This window comes from Gadus macrocephalus, chromosome 21 (assembly GCF_031168955.1).
Source record: "Gadus macrocephalus chromosome 21, ASM3116895v1".
Taxonomy (NCBI): domain Eukaryota; kingdom Metazoa; phylum Chordata; class Actinopteri; order Gadiformes; family Gadidae; genus Gadus; species Gadus macrocephalus.
In genome coordinates this window covers 17,417,250-17,440,471 of record NC_082402.1, presented here as the reverse complement: position 1 = coordinate 17,440,471, position 23,222 = coordinate 17,417,250, and the positions used below count along the sequence as shown (strand labels likewise).

General features: G+C 42.5%; 4 protein-coding genes across 4 annotated transcripts; 3 read left to right on the top strand and 1 right to left on the bottom strand.

Annotated features, from left to right (window-relative positions):
- Positions 1 to 566: 566 nt before the first annotated feature.
- On the top strand, positions 567 to 3,428 carry gja12.1 (gap junction protein, alpha 12.1). The gene is made up of 3 exons (XM_060042123.1): positions 567 to 711; positions 1,436 to 1,569; positions 1,685 to 3,428. Exons 2-3 carry the CDS (start codon positions 1,441 to 1,443, stop codon positions 2,300 to 2,302), a joined length of 747 nt encoding a protein of 248 aa, XP_059898106.1. The 5' UTR covers positions 567 to 711; positions 1,436 to 1,440; the 3' UTR covers positions 2,303 to 3,428.
- Positions 3,429 to 4,390: 962 nt separating this feature from the next.
- Positions 4,391 to 6,539, bottom strand: LOC132449762 (gap junction Cx32.2 protein-like). The gene is made up of 2 exons (XM_060041582.1): positions 6,390 to 6,539; positions 4,391 to 5,884 (listed from the first exon to the last, which is right to left on the bottom strand). The coding sequence occupies exon 2, from the start codon at positions 5,870 to 5,872 to the stop codon at positions 5,099 to 5,101; it is 774 nt and encodes a 257-aa protein (XP_059897565.1). The 5' UTR covers positions 5,873 to 5,884; positions 6,390 to 6,539; the 3' UTR covers positions 4,391 to 5,098.
- Positions 6,540 to 10,385: 3,846 nt separating this feature from the next.
- LOC132449768 (gap junction Cx32.2 protein-like) lies at positions 10,386 to 12,157 on the top strand. The gene is made up of 2 exons (XM_060041586.1): positions 10,386 to 10,541; positions 10,906 to 12,157. Exon 2 carries the CDS (start codon positions 10,944 to 10,946, stop codon positions 11,778 to 11,780), a length of 837 nt encoding a protein of 278 aa, XP_059897569.1. The 5' UTR covers positions 10,386 to 10,541; positions 10,906 to 10,943; the 3' UTR covers positions 11,781 to 12,157.
- A 3,635-nt stretch (positions 12,158 to 15,792) lies between these two features.
- gja1b (gap junction protein alpha 1b) lies at positions 15,793 to 22,003 on the top strand. Its single transcript, XM_060041325.1, has 2 exons — positions 15,793 to 15,953; positions 18,883 to 22,003. Exon 2 carries the CDS (start codon positions 18,890 to 18,892, stop codon positions 20,057 to 20,059), a length of 1,170 nt encoding a protein of 389 aa, XP_059897308.1. The 5' UTR covers positions 15,793 to 15,953; positions 18,883 to 18,889; the 3' UTR covers positions 20,060 to 22,003.
- Positions 22,004 to 23,222: the final 1,219 nt, after the last annotated feature.

Below are 23,222 nucleotides of genomic sequence, written 5' to 3'. Positions count from 1 at the left end.
TGCACAAACATAATATGAAGGTAGTAAGTAGTACTTTATTGATCCATGCATACATTTATTTAACAAGGAACATAATCTAATGATGAATTAAAGGAAACATAGAATATAAATAAATATTACAGAGAGTGAGAGAGAGAGAATACTTCAAAACAAATGAATAAATAATTAAAACATGATTTTTATTTTTCCACATTTAACAAGCAATTGCAATGTGATCAACTAGTTTGTACGTTCATATAAACAGACTAGTATTCATTTGTTTGTACCTGACATGTTTCGACTACTTCCTGCAGTCTTCTTCATGAATGAATGAATGAATACTACGGTAGTCTGTTTACATGAACATACAAGTTAATTTATCAAGATAGACTAAATTAACCTTTTTGAGTTGCAATGTGATCAATGTTTATCTCATCATACATCTACTGAACAACTGATATTTTTATGACCTACCAAATATTTTACTAACCAGTAATTTACTAAAGGACGTGCGCACCCTATCATTTTCTCTGTCAAACATTAACCTTCACAATCATCAGGGCTTAGCCCTCAAATGTATTTGCTCCAGATTTATCATTTCTAGATCCCATGACAACGTAACAGTATTGTGAAACTCTAAAGTTAAAGTTCAGTGGGCTGTAGGACATACAGCATCTGCAGCTTCACGGCCAGGAGCTTGCGGTCGTTTCACCACCGGACTTCAAAAATAAGGTTAGTGTTTGTCGGTTATTTTTGCCTGAATCACGGAATAGTATCTTAATACATCCGAGCATGTTTCTACATGAGCTAGTGATTCTAGACTTGACACTGAAGAGCTGTTTGCTCCTCCTGTCCTGGAGGGTATTTCCTTGTATTAGTTAAAGGATTCTCTTAGACAAGTGCAAATGCCGATTACAAATTTTGTATTTATTGAAATATGTTTGGAAGTAAAAGTTTAAAATTGAATTATTGCCTAAGGTAGTAATTTTCCTTTTTTTTGTTGCATATCTTATATCACAGTATTCTCATGTATCAGTCTGATTAAAAGTAACGCAATCCTGGATTTGAATAATTGTTTTAGGTGTGTAGGGTATTAGCTTTGGAATTGTGTGATTCATGTTGCTTGGTTGTTCAATTAGGAAATAATAATAATACATAACTAGGGTTTTTATAAAGTGTCATCTACGAAAATATCTTGGTTATTAATCTTAATTAAATGGAATTCTGCGGATGGAATTGCTTGTCTTTTCAAATAAGCTTTCTGTATTTGGCCCTATGCAAAGTGTATCATTTAATTTATATTCAATAGTAAGCACAACGTATTTTATTTTTAACTGACTAAATTGAAACATTGTTGTCCAGTCCAGCACTACAGAACATCCATTCACAATCATTCTGTTATATCGAAAAACACCACTAATGGATGCATTAATGAACGGAATGCCTTATTTTTCAGAGAGCATGGGTGAGTGGAGTTTCCTAGCGTCTCTCCTTGACAAGGTCCAGTCCCACTCCACGGTCATCGGGAAGGTCTGGCTCACAGTGCTCTTCATTTTCCGGATCATGGTCCTCGGGGCCGGAGCAGAAAAGGTCAATGGTTGTTGCTGTTGTGGTTTAAAATGATTATGACTATCTTCATTCTTAATGCATTGACAGAGATGTGATGCTATGGGGTACGCATTAAAACATCTGTCCTAAATCACAGGTGTGGGGTGATGAGCAATCCCAAATGATCTGTAACACCAAGCAGCCAGGCTGCAAGAACGTGTGCTACGACCACGCCTTCCCCATCTCCCACATCCGCTTCTGGGTGCTGCAGATCATCTTCGTGTCGAGCCCCACGCTGGTGTACCTCGCTCACGTCCTCCACGTTATCCACAAGGAGAAAAAGCTGAGGGAGCGCATGCAGACCAGCAGCGAGCCGACCAAGAACCCAAAATACTCGGACGACAAAGGTCACGTCAAGATCAAAGGGGACCTTCTGGGCAGCTACCTGGCCACCATCTTCTTCCGGATCCTTCTGGAGGTGGCGTTCATCGTAGGGCAGTACTATCTGTACGGCTTCGTCATGGACCCCAGAGTGGTGTGCTCCAGAGCACCCTGTCCCTTCACTGTGGAGTGCTACATGTCCCGGCCGACCGAGAAGACCATCTTCATCATCTTCATGCTGGGGGTGTCCTGCGTGGCCCTGCTGCTCAACGTTCTGGAGGTCTTCTACCTGCTGTGCAGAGGCAGGTGCTCCAAGAGACGGCACATGGCCCCCTTTACCATGCCCAGCCACTCGGCTGTCCTGGAGATGAAGCAGGTGCCTCGGACCACCTAATTCTAATGTGAGGATCATGGATGGACCCGTAGAAGGCAGCTCCACCTGCTGGGAGGTCCTCACACCTTACAACACATTGCAACGGGCAGGTCAATACATTTACAATAAGGGCGTTTAGCAGACGGCTTTTATCCAAAGAGACTTAGTACATTTGTCAGAGAAGGAGAAACCACAATATATCTCTGTCGGTACCGTAAGGATGTTTATGGAACCAAGTGCCAAGCACTTACAATTGTTAGGTTGATCCACTCCCCATACACAACAACGATAGCTAGAATACAATGCTACACAACTAAGTACTGTAACTAAGGACGAGTCGACATACAATAGAGAAACTTGGTTATTTGATAGTCATATTAAGTACACAAACCTTGAGAACACTATACGTTTATACTACATGGAAACTTTGATGATACTACCTTCTAAAACGTGACTTTGTTTAATATAAGAGGCGGGTCTGAAGGTCGATATGGCACCACATTTTGTAGCAAGAAATACGTTTTTTGGTGTTACTTTTTTGGGCTTATAACATCTTTAAAGGGTTTTTTAAGGATGTTCTAAGTCTAGTATACTACCATGTATTACTATAGATTCTAGTATAATTGCTACTAAATGCTCAATATTATTTTTTAATCTATTTAAATAATAATATCTATGCATTAAGCACTTTAGTTTACCTTGTCAGAGACCTTTAGAGGCTACCACTGATGAAGTATGATCAAGTATGATGCAAGATCTCTATCCATCAATAATGTTATGTTCTACTACCTATCCTATTTATTTTCTTATCATTTCCCAGTCGTTCTTATTCCAGATTAGTTTCCTGTGTAAGTCCTTTATTGGCCTCTGGACGGGGTCCGTGAGGGAATGAGTTAATGCCACGACTCTTTGGGCCGAGTCTCTTCTGTGGTGCATTTTGGAGACATTTCTGCTTTCTTGTTCAATGACGTCGCCCAACAACCGTAACATCAAATGTTATGTTTTATATATTTTACTTGTCATCGAATCAATTATTTTCTTTGTGTTTTATCTTCGGAATCATAGCAAAATATGAGGTTTAAGGAAACACACACTTACTAAATGTTGAACATCGAAAAATGTTAATAAAACAATACAATTGAGTGAACCGTTTGCATTGTTTTTGATATTTTTGTTATTATATCTCACCACGTAGTTTCAACAAATAAATCCCAGGAATCAGTGTATGACCTGACACATTGTATGTCGTCCTCCTTAGTAAGTCGTCCTTACCTTGAGAACACTATGGCTACTACATGGAAACTTTGTTGACGGCCTACTTCCTTCCAAAATGTGACTTTGGTTTATATATGGGGCGGGTCTGAATGTCGGTATGGCCGCACATTTTTTAGCAAGAAATAACACCCCCCTAAACGTTTTTGGGAGTTATTATTTGGTCTTATAACATCCTTAAATGTTTTTTTAAGGATGTTATAAGCCTAGTATGTACCTACCATGTATAAGGTAGCCTAGCCTACTATAGGTTTTATGTAGAAATGCTATAGCTAAGTGCTCAATATAATCTTTTTAATCTATTTAAATAATAATATTTATGCATTAAGCACTGTAGATTAGTTGGTCCGAGATCTTTAGAGGCATACCACTGATGAAGGATCTTTATGGTGGATCTATCAAGTAGGCCTATGATGCAATATATCTATCCATCAATAATGTTATGTTCTACCTATCCTATTTTTTGTCTTATCATTTCCCAGTCGTTCTTATTCCAGGTTAGTGTCCTGTGTAAGTCCTTTATTGGCCTCTGGACGGGGTCCGTGAGGGAATGAGTTAATGCCACGACTCTTTGGGCCGAGTCTCTTCTGTGGTGCATTTTGGAGACATTTCTGCTTTCTTGTTCAATGACGTCGCCCAACAACCGTACCATCAAATGTTATGTTTTATATATTTTACTTGTCATCGAATCAATTATTTTCTTTGGGTAGGCTAGGTATTTCTGTGTTTTATCTTTGCGAATCATAGCAAAATATGAGGTTTAAGGATACACACCCTTGAATACTTTAAATTTTGAACATCGATTTTTTTTCATACAATTGATTGAAACTGTTTGCATAGTTTTGATATTTTCTTTATTATATCTCACCACGTAGTTTCAAAAAATAAATTCCAGCAATCACGTGATAGACAAAGCTGATCAACGTGAAATGTCTGCGGTTTTCTCCTGTCTGTCTATCCAACAGTGTGGTCAAGCGGGTTGGTAGCGATGACACTGTTTCACGTGTTTTGTTACTCATGAACAAATACAAATACGATGAAACAGTGACATCAAGAACTATTCATCCATTCATTAAAAACATATATAAAAAATGGATCGATATATAAACAACAATCTCTGTAAATTCCTAAGAGTAGGCTTTATATACTGGGGCACAATTATTATTACTACTATTTGTACTACATTAAGTGTAGTACAAATAGGATTAAAAGTATAATCTGCTCATATCTAATGTCAATAAACAGTTTGAGTGACAGGTTAAGTTTGTAGGTTCCAACCTAAAAAACGTAGAAACAGTGGGAGTGGGAGTCCACCTGGTGGTTTACCATTCCTGGCAGGCATATACACCTCATCACCAACACCAGGCGCTGCACACCAGCACTAGGCAACTCCCAAACTCAATCGTTTAGGTATTTGAAGTGTTGTGTAACGTTTTTCGTTTTTTTCATAAACTATGGACATAGAAATCCTTACAATGTAAATTTTGAATGATTTAAATAACTTTCCATTTATAAGTATATAATGTAGTTTTCCCTGCATGGGAGCTAGCACATTGTGGATTCTGCCTTGGGCCGGTGTTTCACTGGACTCAGGTTGTATATCTCTGTGGAGGTGGTGGAGGTGGAGGCCCTTCTCTTCCTGGCTCCCAGTGACAAACACATCAAGTAGATCAGCTCTACCACGGTTAGCACCAAAGAAATCCCGGACACCACCAGCATGAACACGATGAAGATGCTCTTCTCTGTGGGCCGCGGTATGAAGCACGCCACGATCTGCCTGCAGGGGTACTCGCCATACAGGATCTTAGTGGGCATGAAGATGAAGCCGTAGATGTAGTACTGGCCCACCATGAAGGCCACCTCGAGAATGATCTTCACAACCAGCTGGCTCATGTAGCTGAACAGCAGAGAACCCTTGATCTGGACCGCGCCGTGTTCGTCAGAGTACTTAGGCGTCCTGGGCAGGCCCTTCTTGTTGAACTTCTCACCCAGCTTCCTTCTCAGCTTGTCCTCCTTGCGGATGACCAGCAGGACGTGACCCAGGTAGATGAGTGTGGGCAGAGACACAAAGAGGATCTGCAGGACCCAGAAGCGGCGGTGGGACAGGGGGAAGGCATGGTCGTAGCAGGCGTTCTTGCAGCCAGGAGAGTTAGTGTTGCAGTTCATGCTGGCCTGTTCATCTCCCCAGACGCTGTCTAAACCAGCGGCCAGGATGAAGAGCCGGAAGAGGAAGAGGACGCTCATCCATACTTTCCCCACCACCGTGGAGTGAGACTGCACCTTCTTCAGCAAGGAGGCCAGGAAAGACCAGTCCCCCATGGTGATCTGTGCCTGGAGAAACAAGAGGAACCTTTGAAGTCATGGCAGATTGTCTTTGTCCCCAAAGTTACCCAACAAAATGACTGATTCCAATTTAATGCAACCATTCATCTGCAATAATGAGAAATGTTGAATGGAATGGACTTATTTAATTCTAGTTCATTATGACTAATAACTAAATCTGTTGCGTGTTCTTGAAAATATGTGTTGAAAACTTTAACTTTATTCTATTGTTTTTATTCCCCTGATACAAACAATAGTGAATGGTTTTAAATCGTGTTTATGTTTGTAATGGACTCTAAAAGATAATAATATTGAAACCAGTTAAAAAGAAAGAATAGAAATTCCCTGAATTGTTCCGGTCAGATAATGACACCCTTACAATGTTAATGATTACATTAAAATAAAGTCCACATGTCCAAAATTAAAAGCATTTCAGTTAGCTGGGATTGTTTATATAAGCGAGCACATGTTGCTTTATGTCTAAGACAAATAGTAAGTAAGAAAGCATTCCTACCTCAAGTTGATCGCATTTACTTGGAACCAATTCTTATTTCACAAGTAAAATCGTCTTGGTTCTCTCTTCCTCTTTATATCTCAGAGAAAATGCTCCCTTCTTTAGTTCCTCCCTAAATGTCGCGAACACGACAGCTCATGCTAATCGTCATGGAGATGTCATATACACCCATTTCACTCTCCTCCATCTTCTCGTTCCTCCACCCTTATGACTATTGTTGGAATGTTTGGGAGTGTATTGATGAATCAAATGAAATTCACCTCATGTCAAGGGTCAGAGTAAGGGGTGATGTCACGTCACCCATCACTGACACACACACATATGCACACCAACAGACATATAGACACACAAATAAATAAAGGATACACAAATACACAAATAAATAAAGGACACACACACACACACACACACACACACACACACACACACACACACACACACACAGAAAGACACACACGCACTCCCCATATTGTCCCAGACAGAAGGGGTTATTGATGGCACAGCCAAGCGGAGTTTGAACGGTTGAACTCAAGGTATACATGAACTATTATCAAGACATTTTGTTACAATTACTATACATATTCAGTTCCACTGAGGGCACGTTTTCACCACAACCAAAAGATCAAATACTAAATACTGTACATTGCAGTACTGTACATTACAGTGCAGTAAATAGTTTGAGCAAAAATAAACCCTACTGTACTGTAAACACAGAAAAACATGGCAATTGTGCGTGGGTGGGCTTATGGATCCTGCCCTCTGTTGGGGTCTGGCCATAGGATCTCATCAACATCACAAGCAATGTTTTCTCCCGCTAAGCATCGGGGAAAATATTGCCTTGTGTGCCGAATCCATCCATCGATTCACCCTAAGTCGATGTCTCTGCAGGCCTGTTCCATTGCCTGCAGAAGAGGATGCGAGCATGAGGTTGGCGGTCATATACGTGCCATCTCCAAGCCGAAAAAAATTCTTCTATGGGGTTAAGAAATGGTGTGTAAGGGGGCAAGTATAGGACTTCAAATTGATGATGGTTGGTGAATCAGTTGCGGATCAGAGCAGCCCGATCAGAGCAACAAACATTATCCCACACAACAAACCTGGGCTGCTCTGGTCTGTCCTGTACAGCTGCATCGTGAAGTGCATCCAGAAATGTAATTACATGTTCGGTATTGAAGTTACCTAGTTTTGCTTGATGGTGCAGTAGCCCTTGAAGGCTTATGGCAGCACACAATGAGATATTTCCCCCGCGCTGCCCCGGGACTTGCACAATTGCCCTTTGGCCAATTATGTTACGACCCCGTCGTCTTGTTTTGCTGAGGTTGAATCCATCCTCATCAATGTAAATAAATTCAATGCTGTGCAGCTCCATCCATCTCCAAGATGCTCCGTAACAAAACCAAATACATGTAATACATATTTTGGATGGCATTACTCAAAACACTCAACTATAGTACTGCACATACAGAACCCCATCAAACAGGTACCTGGTACTTCTCTGAATGTATCTATGTGGTACTGATACAATGGCACATATTCAGCTGTAACTGGATGACACCAATACTGTATTGTAAATGTAAAGGACTGTAATACTTACCTGTACATATTCACATTGAAGTCTTTTGACCCTGACACTGTTCCTCTCAAATAGGACCCTGTACAATGGCTTCATGGTAATTTGGTGCTTTACCAAGATAGTTTAACTGCTTGCTCGCTCTATGTTATTGAATACTTCTCTATCTGCAAGTATTTGTTGCTGTAGCTGGTTGAGACAGATTGCATTGTTTGCTCTGACCAGGTCCACAATGGCAAGCTCCTGCTGTTGGGTGACCAGGCGTTGGAGTCCGCCCACAGAAGGTCTTCTAGTCATTCTATAGAAAAAAGCAGACCACAAAATGTTACTGTATTGGTTTGTTTCTTTTTTACAGTACTGTATATACTGTACTTTACTATATATACCATAAAAAGTACTGAAACATCTCAATGTAGGTAATCACAGTATGTCCCAAACTACCACTTTCGTTCAAAAGGAGCATTAGCCACCCTGCAATACAGTACATGTGATATGGTACAGTACGGCAAATACTCTAGATACAGTCTGAGTAGAGTAGAAAGTAGAGAGTTGAAGACATACCTGTTTTCCAGTCGGAATGTCCTTATTATGGATGAAACTGTGAAACGGCTTAGATTAGGGTGGACTCTCTGCCCAGCTTCCCTCATAGTCAGACCATGGTTTATGACATGGTCCACCAAAGTTGCTCTTATGTCATCGGAAATAATGTTCCGTGCACGGCCTCTTCCACCACGTCCTCCTCCATGTCTCTATGTCTCTGTCCTCCTCTTCCTCCTCTTCCTCCTCTTCCTCCTCTTCCTCCTCTTCCTCCTCTACCTCTGCCTCTGCCTCTTGCTGCATCCATGCTTGCAAAGTTCTCAAAATGGCTGAACTGAGGCCTTTTTGAAGCTGATTGGTGTTCAGTTTTGGAAGAAAGTGTTTTCAGGTGTTTGTTTCAATTAACCAATGTGTTTAGGATTTTGAACAGATGTGTTTTCCCAATGGTACAATGAGCCGTCATTTTTGAATTAAGTGTCTTATGTATGAAAAAGTGTGTAGTGTGCAGGAGCAAGTGTGTTGCAGAAAGGAGCAAGTGTGTTGCACAATTGCAACTAAAGTGCAAAGGAGCGCTTTTGTTTAAGGAATGGTTACATGTCTTTAAGGAATAGAAACAAAAACTTCAAGTTGTGTTACTTTGGTCTAAGCATGTGTCTATAGTGTTCGAGCAATTGAAAAAAACTGTAATAAGATATCATTCATAATAAGATATAATCCATATTAATATAAATTAATGAATGAATGAACAATTAATAATAATATTATCTATATATATATTTATATATTCAGTATATATATATAATAATACAAATAATATCTTTATTTATATTGCCTTTAAAAACAATGGTTTACAAAGTGCTTTGACATAAGATGTTTAGGAAGAGAATAAAAAGACGGCGTCACATAAAAGCAAGCCTATAAAAATGTGTTTTAAGAAGTGATTTAAAAGAGGTAACTGATTTAGCAAGCCTTATCTCCGCAGGCAGGACGTTTCAAAGCCGAGGCGCCCTGGTGGAGAAGGCCCGTCGCCCGACCACCTATAGTCTTGAGCCTCAACCTTGGAACAGTAAGGAGGGCCTCGCCCGCGGATCTAAGGCTGCAAACAGGCTTGTACGGGGTCAGCATATCTGTTATATACTTATAACAGACTTATTGTTCATGGAACGCACATTTAAAAGACAGAAGTTCATTGGAGAGGGGGAGCAGTTTCTGGCGGATGACTGGATATTTTTCAGAGGGATTTGAATTCGATTTGCAGGGTTAAAATATACTGTACAAGCCTGTATAGAGTTATTCCTGTGTGTGATTATGACATAAATTGGAAGATAGATGCTTGTATTGTTTTTGTGAGGGATGGTCGGTGGCTGTCATGATCTGTAAGAGAGTAGGGTCAGTTCGATATTTGTTGATAAATGATGTGAGCCTACCTGGGATGGGTGGAGTCTGTCTCTTCTAAAAACCTGGGGTCTATTTAATAATGTGATAAAATTGTCCATAAAGGGAATGTCCTGGTTTCGGCAGTATTGTTTCAGCCAGATGTGTAGCTGCTGAACACAATGTCACTAAAACAGGGAAGAGGGGATATAAATGTCTCTCTTTTATCTCTCCCTATACTTTTGAGTTAACTTTTGGGATTAAGTTAATTTTCTTACTTACTACCTAAATAAATGCAATTACTTGCAATTACTTGTGTTATAATAGGTCAAGAAAAGTCCCTTGCATGTAGCAGGAAGCAGGGCCACAGAGTGAATTCAGAAATAGTTTGGTGGAAGTTGATATGTTTGATATGCATATTTTCTCAAGCGTGTGTGGAAAGAATGACCGTGCAAATGGGAGTGATCGATGGTTATGGATTGGTTTGATTTCCCAGGCCTTTGGGTGAAAAAAGGAGAAGTGTTAAGAGTAGAGGGAAGTGTAAGTGCATGCGTCAGTCAAAAGGGAGTCCGACCAAACCCTTTTAGTTCAAATATTTAAGTCTTCCCTTTGTCACGCTCTTCAGTTCAGCTCCTCTATCTTTGATTTAGCGGTAACTGAAAGCCCGCCTGGTGAGTCCATTTTTCTTTGATTCTACAAAAACAAACAATTGAAATAAAATGTGTATTATTTCCTCAAAAACTTCTCCAGTCTTTTTGCATTGCTGTTGCCTAGCTAAGTCACTTGTAATATTTTAGTTTGTTACGAAATTATGGATAGACACTCAACATGGCTAGGCTGATGCTTTCATACAAACAGAAATGCTTTAGGAATTAAAGCTATTCATGTAGTACTCTGGCAGCCATGCCCGCAAACAGCGGGCTGACGTTTCAGACAAGGAAGTGCTGTGTTTTAAACGTTTTTTCAGTTTTAAAAGTCAGACATTTAAAGAACCATTTTACACATTATGATGTTGTTTGTCCCATCCAAACAAAGGTTCCTCTCCAGGTTTCTGTTAAGCCTTCTGTTGGGTCATGGGGGACTGGTCCAGCCTCTCAGAGCTCCTGGACAAGGTCCAGGCCCACTCAACGGTGGTGGGGAAGATCTGGATGAGTGTCCTCCTGGTGTTCCGGATCCTGGTGCTGGGCGTGGCGGCCGACGAGGTGTGGGGGGACGAGCAGTCACACTTCTTCTGCAACAACGAGGAGCCGGGCTGCACCCTTGCCTGCTACAACTGGATGTTCCCCGTCTCCTACATCCGCTACTGGGTGCTGCAGATCCTGCTGGTGTCCACCCCCACCCTGGTGTACCTGGGCCACGCCGTGCACGTCATCCACCGGGAAAGGAGGCTGCGGGAGCGGCTCCAAGGCCACGACAAAGGGGCCGCAGACGCCTTGAGGAAACCCAAATACACAGACGACCGAGGCAAGATTGTGATCAAAGGCATCCTCTTGCGCAGCTACCTAGCCCAGCTGGTGGTGAAGATTCTGCTGGAGGTGGGCTTTGTGGTGGGCCAGTTCTACCTCTACGACTCCCCCTTCATGGTGCCCTACTTCCACTGCCTGGAGGATCCCTGCCCGCCCAGAATCGGGGTAGAGTGCTTCATCTCGCGGCCCACCGAGAAGTCCATCTTCGTGGTGTTCATGCTGGCGGTGGCAGGCGTGTCCGTCTTCCTCAACCTGCTGGAGATCCTGTACCTGCTCTGTGCCAGGAAGAGACAAGGACAGAAGAAGAAGAGAGCAGCCCTGACCAACCAAGAACATTACCTGTCGGGAAAAGATCTGAAGCTGAGCGGTCCTGTTTGGCCAGCTCAAGCCCCATCCCACCCCCATGCTGACCTGAGGCCCCGCCCTACCCCGACCCCATGCTGACCTGAGGCCCCGCCCCACCCCGCCCCTTTGCTGACCTGAGGCCCCGCCCTACCCCGACCACATGCTGACCTGAGGCCCCGCCCCACCCCGCCCCCCATGCTGACCTGAGGCCCCGCCCTACCCGCCCCCATGCTGACCTGACGGTGTGTTCCTGAATCCTCGGACGCCAGCCTTCCGAGTTGCACTTTTGACGTAATTTCCAGTCTCTGAGCATTTGTAACGTTCCTGTTTGTCTTTGTGATTGTGTCATGAAATTGGCTAGTCGTGGTTTATTGTTAGCTACATTAGCTTCTTTAGCAAACCATCCCGAAAAACAACAACATGACTTTACATTGTATTGCACGCACAGCAAAACCATGAAATGAATAAATGAGTGACCGGAATAAAGTAGCAATGTAATTGTGTAAGTGTGTAAGAGCATTTAAACATTAAAAACGTGGTACAAATACAAAGAAAATAAATCCCTGGCAGCAATTTAGTTGAGAGTGTCATCACTGCTCTCGGTCTGCTCTCAGAAAGATGAAGACAAAAAGGGGGCGTGGCTCCGAGGAATTGAGGAGGATTGAGGACCACACCATAAGGCCCTGTGTCCCCCCCCGCCCTCTAGGGGCCCCCACGGCCCCATGGACCTCCACTAGGCTCACCCCCCCCTCTAGGGGCCCCCACGGCCCCATGGACCTGCACCAGGCTCACCCCCCCTCTAGGGGCCCCCACGGCCCCATCGATCTGCACCAGGCTCACCCCCCCTCTAGGGGCCCCCACGGCCCCATGGACCTCCACCAGGCTCACCCCCCCCAGGGGCCCCCACGGCCCCATGGACCTCCACCAGGCTCACCCCCCCATAGGGGCCCCCACGGCCCCATGGACCTCCACCATGCTCACTCCCCCCTAGGGGCCCCCACGGCCCCATGGACCTCCACCAGGCTCACCCCCCCCCCTAGGGGCCCCCACGGCCCCATGGACCTCCACCAGGAGGAATAAAGTCATGATCCCACTTCAACAGCTGGAGAGATGCATTGACTTTGCTGGTGATTATTAAAGCTATTTATGTATGTTTTATTCCTATACGATTGTGAAAGATGCCAAAAAAATTAAATGCATTGTCATTATTATAATTTTTATTATTATAATTTTATTATTATAATTATTACTACCACACAGTTGTGCTATAAAAATAGTTCCTACTTTAATAAACATTACATTTCTAAAAAAATTCTCAGTCGCTTTGGTACATTTCTCAGATCAGAATTGATATTCTCAAAACTACCTGTTCAATCTTCACATCATTGTGTCACTTGTGCACACCAAAAAAGCATTTTCTCATTTCTTTGAACAAGTTGCAAATGCTTTGGTACATTCATGCAAATGATTATGTACAATTCTCTACCCTTTCCTACATTATCAATTGCTTATGTCATGTTGATCAAAAAGTATTGTAATGGGTCTCTATTGAATAGTCTCACCCCCACAACATTTAGGCATTAGCTCATTGCATAGGTCTTTAAATGCAAAATGGTTGAACAGGTTGTCATAATATGTCAAGCATATTTCTAGACATTTCCATTAGACTTTTTTTCAAAATCTGTCCTGAATTGGTAAATTGCTACCTGGTGAATCTTGACTTTCTCTAAAGTAGGGAAATGTTTGAAGGTCAACCAGTTTACTGGAATAGCTCAAAGGTGCATCTCCTGACCCATGAACTGGCAAGTATATATATAGCTGGAGCACAACACAATGTTACATTGTCTGACAATGGAAGGACAAGGAATTGGACAGGGTCAACAGCTGCCTGAGAATTTGTGGCCCAACAGACAGGAACGTCAGGAGGTGTAGGAAGAGACTGCACTGTAATTCCTACAGCAATGCATGCACAGTTTACCCTAAGGAGATTTTCCTATGTTCACATTTCTAGATATGACATGGTCTGTCAACAAATTACAGTACAAACAGTCAAAGCATAAATGTGAATCTTGTCAAGTCTCTTGCAATCAATCTCCCACATACACTAAGGTGTAACTTACAATATACAATAATTGTCTTCAAAACTTAAGCCATAGTTTACATCAGAACATCCCTCCAGAGTACACTGTTATATTGACAACATGACTAAGCAATTTGACTGTCTTATCCGTACACAATGACACAAGGACTTTTCATTGTGATGGCACTGACATGTTCATTGACACAGATATTTACTTTTGAGGAACAAACTAAGGATTTTGAGCAAGAGACTGGCTTTTGCATGAAATCCATGGTGTTTTGCTATTTGTACAAATTGTTTTGAGAAATGCACTTATTGTTTTGCAAATTTCAATTCTGATCTGAGAAATGTACCAAAGAAACTGAGAAAAACTGTAATTCTAGTCTTTATTTGAATTATAATTATATTATATTAATTCTCACACAAACATTATCTCACAATAAAGATCACTTTTAATCACACCGTTTTTTCAAACTATCTATAAATAGATACATACATATAAGATAGATGGATAGATAGAGTAATATATGAGAGCTGGTAAATTGTGGAAAATAGAGACAGACAGACAGACAGACAGACAGACAGACAGACAGACAGACAGACAGACAGACAGACAGACAGACAGACAGACAGACAGACAGACAGACAGACAGACAGACAGACAGACAGACAGACAGACAGACAGACAGACAGACAGACAGACAGATAGATAGATAGATAGATAACATATGTTCACCAGCATTTTAGTATGCTTTGAACATATTTGAGCACTTTGTGCTGCTGCGCTCAGGGAAGCGGTTCAGGACTATGGCTGCACGGACAAACAGACTTGTATCTAGTTTCTACCCCAGGGCCATACAGGCGTTGAACGTTGCCAACACCTGACCTTGTACTATCACGCACACGCACATAACATGTGGCAGCTACTGGGGAACTGTGCAATTCCCTTCGAACAATCTATTTATTTATCTATTTATTTATCTATTCATTTATATTATTATATTAAATATTTATTCATTTTCTAAGGACTGTTTTTTCAAGTCATTCAACTGCACTTTAACTCAGTTTTAGTTAGATTTATATTAGATGTGTTAGTTTTAGTTAGATACATAAGTGTTTTATTTATTTTTTATTTATCATACTGTATATATAGCTCTCCCAAATTTCGATTTACCTGTACCTGTACCTGTACTTTGACAATAAAGATCATTCATTCATTCATTCATTCATTTTCAGAATGTTGTAATTCTTTAAAGTAAATAATAAATAATTCTAATGTGTAAACGTGCTTTGTGTCCCCAGGGGGCGCCATTGACTCAGCGATGACAACAAACAGCCATGACCGGCTGGAAGTCTGTCCCCGGGCCAACATACACAGACAGACCCGGCTGGAAGTCTGTCCCCGGGCCAACGGACAGACAGCCATAACCGGCTGGAAGTCTGTCCCCGGGCCCACGTACAGACGGACAGACCCAGCTGGAAGTCTTTTCCCCGGGCCCACGGACAGACAGAGACCCGGCTGGATGTCCACTGTACCCTCTGAGGACCCTCAGGTCTGAGCCCCCAAGGGCCGTCAGGTCTGACCCTCTGATGGGCCGTCAGGTCTGACCCCCTGATGAGCTGTCAGTTCTGACCCTCTGGGCACTCAGGTCTGACCTTCAACACAGCTCCACCGGTCCAAACTGTCACATGACTTCAACAGGCAGGGAGGCTGACTATTAGTCATGGACGAGGCCTGCTTTATTTTTGTTTAGCCAGTAGATTCAACACTTGGCATGGGTCACCTTATCAGGGGTCCACACCACAGTTAACCCCACATCTTTGGTTTCTTTGTAAAAACTTATTTTTCAAACTTTTTCAAACTTTTACAAACTTTTTTTTACAAACTCTTGACTCTTTCTTTGCACAAATAGATCGGCTCCATTTGCAGCCAATATGTGCTGGTTGTTCTTAAGGAGCCCGTAACAAAGGCAAGGTCCTGATGACGGTGGACCACGTGACCCCCCACCCCCCCTCCCCCCCGCCCTTCAGCTCCCCCCTCCCGGACTCGGACCTTAAAAGCAGTAGGACTTTGACAAGTCTCACTTAGTTTCCTTGTGGTCCCAAACTTGGATTTGAAGGCAGCCAGAGACGCTTTTGTTGGAGCGCCGGAGAAGGTCCTCTGGGCTTCTTGTATCTTCAGGAACTCTCAGGTAGGCTCAAACGTTACCTTACTTTTACTCTGTCTGCGCTGCTTTTATGTTGCATCTCTTATGCAACTCTGACTCACTCTGCTGGCCTCCAGACAGACCATTGTAATATGTTGCTTAAATCTGTTTGCGTGTTTCCTCGACTGCAGTGATTTGTTTTTTCTTCATTCCATGTTTCATCTTGCCATGTCATGTAAGCTCCAAAAAAAAAAGAGAAAAAAAACACTGCAGTCCTGAGGTTTTGCTACGCGTGTGGCAATTCTAATTACTGAGACGCAAATGAAGCGGACAAATGAAGCGGACAAATGAAAAGGCGCTTAAAGCACTGGCCGCTACAGGAGTGAGCGTGCTCTGTGTGTGTGTGTGTGTGTGTGTGTGTGTGTGTGTGTGTGTGTGTGTGTGTGTGTGTGTGTGTGTGTGTGTGTGTGTGTGTGTGTGCGTGTGCGTGCGTGCGTGCGTATGCGTGTGCTTCTGTGTGCTGTGTGGGTGTGCGTGTGCGTGTGCGTGTGCGTGTGTGTGTGTGTGTGTGTGTGTGTGTGTGTGTGTGTGTGTGTGTGTGTGTGTGTGTGCGCTGTCCCGTTTATCACATGTTGCTTCATATACTGAGCGTCGGGCTTGGATTGGTGCAATTACAGAGATGGACTTCTACTGGAAAATAAGATCAACCATTCGTTTAGGAAGAGAACATTGAAAACCCAAAGGTTGGATTTGTCCGAGGATTTCGGGTTCTTACACCTCTCAAAACAACAATGTACTTGTCTTCTTCTTGGGGATTTAGACCCTCCTAGGTCAAGTTATTTTCCTCCAAATAACACATTCACCCCATCACTTTCAGCCCATGGCTCCCCTGCAACACAGGCTCACAGTCGATTTTATTCACGGGCAGGGCAAAGTTGGCAGCATTTAGTGAACCCATTGTTTTCCATATCGCCTTATTTGTACTGCATGGGACTCTGGGGTTGGGGGGGGGCTCAGGGTTGGGGGGGACACCAGGGACAACGACCCCAGCTCACTCAAGTAGAAACTGGCGGGAATTATGTACAGCCTCTTATACCCTTCAGGTCAAACCTCTAGTCATCCGTGAGGTTTTTAGACCTTTATTACAAATGACATCAAGCTATAGATGACTGAGCCATAACAGGACCATCTACAGCACTGGCTGGCACACACATTGAACAGCAGTGGTTTTATTCGTTTTATGTCAATGCCAAGCAAAACAATCCTACACCCTTTAGACCTATTCTAAAACAGCTATATTTACATTATCTCTCTCTCTCTCTCATATATATATATATATATATATATATATATATAGAGAGAGAGAGAGAGAGAGAGAGAGAGAGAGAGAGAGAGAGAGAGATCGTAATGCAGTGAGTTGGGGCCATTGATAACAGTGTGCACCATCTGCAAGAAGCTACAGTCCACCTGGACACTAATGAAGCATCAACATGTTTTTTAATTATTCAATTGCACAATTATACTCATACTGAACAATAGAGATCACCAAAACTTAAGCTGTAAGCCTGATCTGTAAGGACAGATCATGGCACTATATTGTTTCGATATTGTTGCTTGAGCAGAAATGCTTGTAAGGTTCTATAAAAAACATTGTTTGTACTCAACATAGGTACTATTTGTAAAACTGGGCTAGGTCCAAAAACCTCTAAAGTTAAAAAGAACACTGAGCCTTCTACAACCTCCTGCATCGTAGATTATTTCTACCACCGTCACTCCAAAGAGTTTGGCTGCTGAAGCTGTCTTCAACAGATCAGAGTGCATTCAGCGGTTTTAGTGGCTCCCCACCAGAGCAGTTTTTATGCAGGCCTTGCTTGCAAAAAAAGTGGCTTCTTTATATGATAGAAAATGTGCAGCTTTTATCACTTTACTGTTGCTGTTCACTCTTACCCCTCAGGAGAGCTCTGATCTGATCTACCAAATAAAATTGTATGAAAGCTAAGGCACAAAGGTGTAAGTGGGTCTACAGACATTTCTTTACATTTCAGTTTAAAAGGTAATGCATACTCTCAAAAGAAAACAGGCCAGGGAAATCTCTATAGTGAATTGATAATATAATGGTATTATTACGTATATACAGTATATGTCTAAATACATTGTTTAATAATCTAATAATCATTTCATGAAGTTAATTGAAATGCCTTGCTCTCTATGGGCTCTTCCCATGGTGCACTGTATGCTATGTGTCTCTTTGTTGAGGGGAAGCTTCAGCAGGGACATTGATGCTAAAATAATGGTAGGCCTACTTATTTTAGAGGTTGAAAGGCTTTTTCAGCAGTAGCCAGTAAGCGACTGTAATTGGAAATGAGAGAGGGGGGATTTTCTTTTCCTTTTGGTTGTTTTAACACCACACAAAGCCAAAACTATACATTTAAACACACAAACAGAGCATTTGATATATTTAATTTTCCCTCTCCATCCTTCATTTCTGCATTCTTGTGTTTATTAGAGTTGTTAACAAACAATGGGTTGATGAGGACCAGCTCTGGGCTCTTTTTATAGTCCTGCTGATGGAGGGAGTTTCAACTGTTGGTCTGCGTCTGTTTCTCACTTCATCTCCTCCACATGTACATTCAGTACGTCTAATAAGCCTTGTTCCCTTTAATGATATGACAAATTGAAACAATTTGAACCTCAAGCCTTGTTTGAATCTATTGTTGCCTTGTCCTTACGCAGTCGTTTTGTTCTGCTCCGAGGCTGTTGTCACCACATCCTGGCCGCCATATTGAGATCTCCATCAATGATGGTAGTCATAGCTTGGCTCTTGGGTTTTACCATACAATTCAAGAATTGTTTGATTGTCCAATGTTTGGTCGTTCCTTCTGGAAGTAAACCGATGTAAATGTATTTGGAAGCTATTCTGAATAAACCTGTGTACCCCTACTGAATCCGACCTTCCTGTACTGTTTGTTTCCAGCTAGAGGATGGGTGACTGGAGTGCTCTGGGCCGCCTGCTGGACAAGGTCCAGGCCTACTCCACCGCTGGGGGGAAGGTGTGGCTCTCCGTCCTCTTCATCTTCAGGATCCTGGTCCTTGGGACGGCCGTGGAGTCCGCCTGGGGCGACGAGCAGTCGGCCTTCAACTGCAACACTCAGCAGCCCGGCTGCGAGAACGTATGCTATGACAAATCCTTCCCCATCTCCCATGTGCGCTTCTGGGTGCTGCAGATCATCTTCGTGTCCACGCCCACGCTGCTGTACCTGGCCCACGTCTTCTACCTGATGAGGAAGGAGCAGAAGCTGAACAGGAAGGAGGAGGTGCTGAAGGCCGTGCAGAACGATGGCGGCGACGTTGACATCCCGCTGAGGAAGATCGAGATGAAGAAGCTGAAGCACGGCCTGGAGGAGCACGGCAAGGTGAAGATGAAGGGCGCCCTGCTGAGAACCTACATCGTCAGCATCTTCTTCAAGTCCACGTTCGAGGTGGGCTTCCTGGTCATCCAGTGGTACATATACGGCTTCAGTCTGGCAGCGGTGTACACCTGCGAGAGAGAACCCTGTCCCCACAGGGTGGACTGTTTCCTGTCTCGGCCCACAGAGAAGACGGTGTTCATCATCTTCATGCTGGTGGTGTCGCTGGTGTCCCTGCTGCTCAACGTCATCGAGCTCTTCTACGTGTTCTTCAAGAGGATCAAGGACCGTGTGAAGGGCCGCCAGCCGCCCACCCTCTACCCCAGCGCTGGCACCCTGAGCCATACCCCCAAAGATCTTTCCACAGCCAAGTACGCCTACTACAATGGCTGCTCCTCCCCCACCGCCCCGCTCTCGCCCATGTCCCCGCCGGGCTACAAGCTGGCCACGGGCGAGCGCGGTACCGGCTCATGTCGCAACTACAACAAGCAAGCAACCGAGCAGAACTGGACCAACTATTCCACGGAGCAGAACCAGCTGGGCCAGCACGGCGCGGGCAGCACTATCTCAAACTCCCACGCGCAGGCTTTTGATTTCCCCGACGATACGCACGAGCATAAGAAACTGACGTCATCCGCAGCTGCACACGAGATGCAGCCCCTGGCGCTGCTGGAGCCGCGGCCATGCAGCCGGGCCAGCAGCCGGATGAGTGTCAGGCCGCGGCCAGATGATCTAGACGTCTAGCCCCACCTAGGCCCCGTGAGCTTCCTCCAACCACACCAGGCTTCTGGCCAATAGGAGAGGTGCAGTGGGAGGGACCAGGAAGTATTTGGGGGAAATTTTGCAATGAAGAAGAGGGGCTAAATCTGAATCACTGTGTACAAGCGACTCCTAGAGGATTAGAAGAGACTTTAGAATATGTTAACACTGTCAGAGGTACTATTTTTTGTATGACTTTACTGAATCCTTTTAGCTGAGCTAATCTGGCTTTAAACAAAGCGACATGGTAAAGTGTAATTGTACTAAAATTGAATAGTTCTTAAAACCCATACCATAATCCACTTTGAAAGAAGTTGTAGATCATAACTCCTAATATCTAAAGGTATACAACATTACGTAATGAAGGACAAACCCATGCATACTATAAGGATGTCAAGTACAAACACACAGGCATGCATAAACACACACACATACACACACAAGCACAAAACACACAGGCAACAGTCATTCAACATTCCGTCGAGATGTATTGCACATATTCTGAAGAGGTTTATTTTCGACTTGCTTGAGGGGTTTGACCCTCCAGTCATATTTGGCGTAGAATCACACTTCTATATTTCCTGTAACATCCAAATTGACTGATCCTGGATTAAATTCTAATGCGCCCTATGTTTGCCGATAGCTTCAACAAAGTGTTCAACTAATTCTACCATTAGCATTGCATAGATAAACAACTTAGAGCCTCTTTGGACCCTGTGTTTGACTAAATGGAAAACCAGGAGAAGAATGCTCAACATCAACGTCAATAATTATTTATTTATTGCTTGGTATCTGTAGGATACTGACCACTAAGAGGAAAATTTGACTACTATCCAAGGTCTGTTATACAAAAACTTTGTCAAGTCACTTCCCAAAAATCTGCATATTTATTGACGGTACATAAAAAAAATGAAATAATTGAATTTGTGAGTCACTATGGATTGTTGTCTCCTGATAAACTTTGAATTTGTGTATGGTGTCAGTGTATGTTTTAACTCTTTTTATTTGTATGATGTGGCGTTAATGGAGCTATGCTGTAGATGAGGCTGTTGGGGTTGGACTGCTTTCGGCTGCTGTAGGATGATTTACACAGTAACCTTTAAAACATATATAATCTGGTTGTATCTATGGTCAAGAAATTATAAAAAAGGCTTTATTATAATTATTATGATTATTATTATTAATATTATGATTATTATTATCTCATACAAAGCATTTTCTCTCTTTTTTCCTTTTTGGGGTTTGTAGGGGAAGGCAGTATAATGATTTCATGTCCTATTTGACCTATTTTTTTTTGTTACGTTTTTCTATTCTTTTGTTTAAAGCTCCATGTAATCATTGCTGCTTGAGAATTAGATAATTAGTACTGTAAATCGAGCTAACCGTGTCACAAATAAAAATGTGAGTTTTTAGAAGACTGCCTTATAGATCTGGACTAATATTTAGTCATTTATGTTCAAAAGAAAGAAGGTATATGCCAATGTAGCTCCACCACCACCACACATGAGTAGGATGAATATAAATGTGGAAATTTCACGTTCCTTTTTTTGTCAACTTTACACCTTAGTATATCGGTACAACTTTCATGGATCTTTCAGCTACAATGGCCTTTGCACTGAGATTGAGTGACACTAGGGGTGTAATATGATGCGAAAACTAAGTGTTTTAAGATATGCATGTTACTAATTTATTTTTATCAATCCACAATTCACCACAGTGCATTACTCCAAACATGAGTCCCTTGTACCATCAGCTCTGCTCAGGCCACATGGCAGGAGGCTCACAGTGCAGGAAGGGGTTCCTGTTTAGCAGATTGGTTCCATGCAGCCATGAGGATCCACTGTTGTACAGTGTGCAGGTGCTTCACAGCAAAACCCGAAACTCATTCATGTGAAAGCTATTTTAACCAATAAAGTTTTTCTTTCTCAATATACTGGTTGATTCCTTGAATCTCTGTGTGATGTTTCTTTTTGCATATCAGTTATAGAATAGTAACAGGCTCAGTATGTCTCCACACAGATACAAATTCAAAGTCCCTCCAACAGAAACAACCGCCTTCATATAGCCAGCTCCTCTCTGCTCCACCCTCAACAGGTCACTCCAACGCTCCTCTGAAATACGTCCATGAGGGACTTGATCTAAACAGTATGGTGCCTGTCAACAAAGGCCTATCAGAGGACATATAACCACAAACATTTGACATCCCAGAATAGGAGAATCGGCCATGATTGCTCAATAATTTGCCAAACTATCAGTTTTTGCCTTCTTTAAATACTCAGTAGTTTATATGCATGTTTAAATAGGCATATCGTTCTATAATTAATTTGAGGATTTTCCAAGCCTCGTGAGTCCTGACCCTGATATTTGCGTTTGCGTTTTGCAGTGAGCATCGTTCTGACTTTGGTAGGCCTTGATTCCCGAATATAGGAGCAGCCTTACATCGTTCCGATAACTCCAGCCAATCAAAGTGATTGGGGAGCTAATTTTGCTTCCGGCTGTATCAGGTTGAACGTAAAGCAAAAAAACCTCCTATTCTGAAAAAAGACTTCTGTGAAGATTTCTGTTAATTTTTTGATTTAACAAAAAAGGAGCAGTGGCTATCCTATTTGTCCAGACCTGAAACTCCCTCCATAGCTTTTCTATCTGTATTATAAAGCAACACTTGAAGAGCTGCGACACTGTGGCTCTTTGTCTCACTAATGTTCATTGTAAGCTCTCACCCACCAATTGCGCTCTTCTGATTGGTCGGTATATTAATTATTTCAAGGATTATTTGAATAGGGACAGATACAGAAACATAGATAAGCTTGAGCCAGTCAACTGTTGTTTGCATCATAGTGTTTTTGGAGAAAGCTAATTTACAACAATTGTCATAATTCGGTCGGCACCATTAAATTACTTACCTTACTATAAAATTCAAGTTGTCACATCTGTCACATTGAAAAAGTATGCCCTTTAATTATTTCTATTTATAATATATATGTTTAATGATACAAATTTCTTGAATGAATATTATGACATAGAAAATGAGATGTCTAGGCTCTATGCTAACTGCACAATTTCTATAACAGTGCTTATGTCACATGTTTACTGAGTTTACAGGTCATATATTTAAACGTACACCTCAGCCACTTCCAAAAGCTGAGAC

Bases quoted from the DNA above. Each gene is read 5' to 3' on its own strand.
- gja12.1 (XM_060042123.1), top strand. From the start codon at position 1,441: ATGGGTGAGTGGAGTTTCCTAGCGTCTCTCCTTGACAAGGTCCAGTCC. The intron at 1,570-1,684 runs GTCAATGGTTGT...CCTAAATCACAG, and splicing joins TCGGGGCCGGAGCAGAAAAG to GTGTGGGGTGATGAGCAATC.
- LOC132449762 (XM_060041582.1), bottom strand. From the start codon at position 5,872: ATGGGGGACTGGTCTTTCCTGGCCTCCTTGCTGAAGAAGGTGCAGTCT.
- LOC132449768 (XM_060041586.1), top strand. From the start codon at position 10,944: ATGGGGGACTGGTCCAGCCTCTCAGAGCTCCTGGACAAGGTCCAGGCC.
- gja1b (XM_060041325.1), top strand. From the start codon at position 18,890: ATGGGTGACTGGAGTGCTCTGGGCCGCCTGCTGGACAAGGTCCAGGCC.